Source organism: Mesitornis unicolor, unplaced genomic scaffold (assembly GCF_000695765.1).
Source record: "Mesitornis unicolor isolate BGI_N332 unplaced genomic scaffold, ASM69576v1 scaffold2318, whole genome shotgun sequence".
Classification (NCBI taxonomy): Eukaryota; Metazoa; Chordata; class Aves; order Mesitornithiformes; family Mesitornithidae; genus Mesitornis; species Mesitornis unicolor.
Window position 1 is genome coordinate 70927 of NW_010204072.1, and position 2936 is coordinate 73862.

The following is a 2936-nucleotide window of genomic DNA, read 5'->3' on the forward strand; positions in this document are numbered from 1 at the left end:
TAAGAGACATAAAACACTTAAAGTTGTAGTGATGTAAGCCTATCATGAAATGGTATTGAGAAAAGGAAAATACACTTTGTGTTATACCAGTGGAGAAGAGGACACAAAAAAAGGTGTTGCCTGGCCAAGATGCACAGATAAAATCAAAGATTATACGATTTATTCCTCTTGAAAGCTAACCCAGTTCATTCCACTTGCTCCAAGGCAGGATCAGTATTATCTAAACCATCCTTGGTGGATATTTGCATAACTTGTTGTTTAAACCCTCTGGGGATGGGTATTACTTCCAGTGATCTCTTTCATGACTTAACCATCCTTTCTGCCATCTTTACATTCAAGCTGAAGTCATCACAAAGCAAATTTGCACAGCTATCTTTAAAGCGAGATCTAACAAAATGTAAAATGCAGTTTAAAGAATGGCACTGTACCTAGGGATTTCTGGCTGCTTCAGTGCACGTGGACAGATATTGTAAATAAAAGGTGCCATAAAATGAGGATGAGGAAAATAAAACAGAATGTAATCAGACATTAGATTTTAAAATGCTTTAATTTGTGGAACCATGGTTTTTCATTCAGACAGTCTTGTTCTTCAATGCTGAGTATTTTGGATTTTTGTTTTTTTAAATCTGTCATGTGAGATCTCACAGCACTGGTCTGGTCTGCTCAGCTTGGACATTAAAGGTGGTGTGGCACTTTTGGAAAGAGCAGAGTGGTTTCCATGGAGTCCTATCCTGACCATTCCCATGTTTATCCTCCATGCTGGGTACCAGATGTGTCCCTGGCTACCAGCTTTGTGTGTCAGACAGTGCTGCTTAATTCACGTTTATGTATGAAGTAAAATCTTGTGCTGCCTAGTCAGGCGGACAGCCTGTTTACAGCCAAGGGAGTCTGGATAAGCAGGGAAGGCAGAATTTGACCTATATATGATGAAGCAGTTTGGGACCTTTTTTGTGTATGTACAATGTGTTGAATCTTTAGTGACTTTTTGCCAGTGGAATATTTTTTTTATACTGTGCTGTAATTTCTAATGAGACTTTTCCTTTTTTCTTGTAGTCTGACACAAATGCAAGTTACCTAAGAGCTGCTCGAGCTGGCAACTTAGAAAAGGCTCTCGACTACTTAAAAAGTGGAGTGGACATCAACATTTCAAACCAGGTTTATTAATATTTTTGTCAAATTTGCTGGATAAATACCTTTCTCACTATTTCTCAAATATGTCTTTGTATTTGCACTTCATGTCAGTGATAACTCATGTAGGTTTTTTGAGCCTTATTTACATATTTTATCCAATTAAACCTTTTGGGTTTGCACCTTTCCAAGATATCATTTTAATTCTACTTGGAGAATGTTGTGCTATTTAACGTTATCTTTCATTGCATTTGTATTATATCAGATCATGCTACAGCACACAGAACTTGAGACTTAATTCATACTCTTTCCTTGTAATCTAGTTCTTGTAAAGTTTACGTAAGAATAGATGTTGGAAGCAGTCCTCTTTTATACTGGGGTATAATAATTTGTCTCCTGATATGTTGTTCACTATGCTGGAAAACCTTTGCCAATCTTTTCCATTGCTCTTCTTTTTTCTCCTTCTGTTTTTTAATCAGAATGGGTTGAATGCTCTCCATCTTGCTTCCAAAGAAGGGCACGTAGAAGTTGTGTCTGAACTGATACAGCGAGGTGCCAGTGTGGATGCAGCGACAAAGGTTAGGCCTATCTAGTAGTTCTCTTACACTGATGGCATGGGCACGAAGTGTTGGCCAACTGATTACAGACATTACTGCAGCAGTAATTGCCCATTTTACACTGGTGAAGTGATCTCAGTAACTGTGTAATAGAAACCTTTTAGATTATAGTAAAGGTCACAGATTACTAGAGATGTACTGAACAAATTGTAGATTCCTGTCTTGATTTCTGTCCATGTCTTCTAGAATAACTTACCTATTAGAAGTGCTCAGTACGAGTGTTTTATTGCAAGAAATACTATAATTTAAAGTGTAATGTGGTCTTGATAGTAGTGTCATATATTCAAGCTCCAGTTTTGTACTCTTTTCAAATATTATTGACTTTCATTTCAGAAAGGAAACACAGCATTGCACATAGCATCCCTCGCTGGACAAGCAGAAGTAGTCAAAGTGTTGGTTACAAATCGGGCCAATGTCAATGCACAGTCTCAGGTAAAGTAATATTTCTCCATTTGGAACTATCAAAAACTTTCCTGACATTAAAATCCTTCTCACCTCATAAACTGTAGTATTAGTAAGTATATTTGGTAGATCTTATAGCAATAATGGTGACTTTTGAAATTAGGGTTTGATAGAGTCACTAAGATGAATGTCAACCTTCTAACATGACAAAAAAAACCTATTCTTTTTTGGCTGTTCTGCCCACATGGGTCACCCACAACAGGTGCAAGGACAAAGTTTAAAGACAAAGCTACCATTTCATTAGTGAAGCAGGCATTTTAGAGAGCGTGGTGCTGATTTAATTTCCACCTTTTAAATCAACATACAATTAAAACTTTAAATGCTTCTAGCTCTCTCTTAGATCTGCCCTTCAGTGCCTTGTGAGCTGCTAATTGTTACAGAGTCAGAAGAGATACTGATAGAACAGGAGAGTGGGAGAGAACTTGCTCAAATTAGAGGTATCCTGTTTCACATAATTCAGTGTCTCAGGCTTAATCGAGCTTCTCCCCTTTCCTCATGCAAGGAGAGTACTGCAAGCATATGTAGAGCTTTTAATTTTGGTCAAGTCCTTTGAGTGACTATTTAAGTCTATTACAGAAAATTTTAAGTTAGGGAAAATAGTGCCGGTGTTAGGAGCAAAGCAGCAAAATTAAAGAGAGAACCTCTGGCTCAAAAATGCATAAACCACAGCTAGCTGAAAGCTGGGTGGCCGTGCCACAGGAGGTGTCCCTGCACACGTGCTCCATTCCT

At 37.9% G+C, this 2936-nt stretch overlaps 1 protein-coding gene across 1 annotated transcript in view; it reads left to right on the forward strand.

Moving 5' to 3' along the window:
* Window positions 1-1053: 1053 nt before the first annotated feature.
* The window catches only part of ANK3 (ankyrin 3, node of Ranvier (ankyrin G)), a gene marked incomplete at its 5' end in the record, with an annotated part of 150173 nt that continues 148290 nt past the window's right edge, over window positions 1054-2936 (forward strand). The window contains 3 exons of the mRNA XM_010190949.1: window positions 1054-1155; window positions 1608-1706; window positions 2079-2177. Coding sequence (XP_010189251.1) covers window positions 1054-1155; window positions 1608-1706; window positions 2079-2177 — 300 coding nt within the window. The remainder of the gene's footprint in view (window positions 1156-1607; window positions 1707-2078; window positions 2178-2936) is intronic.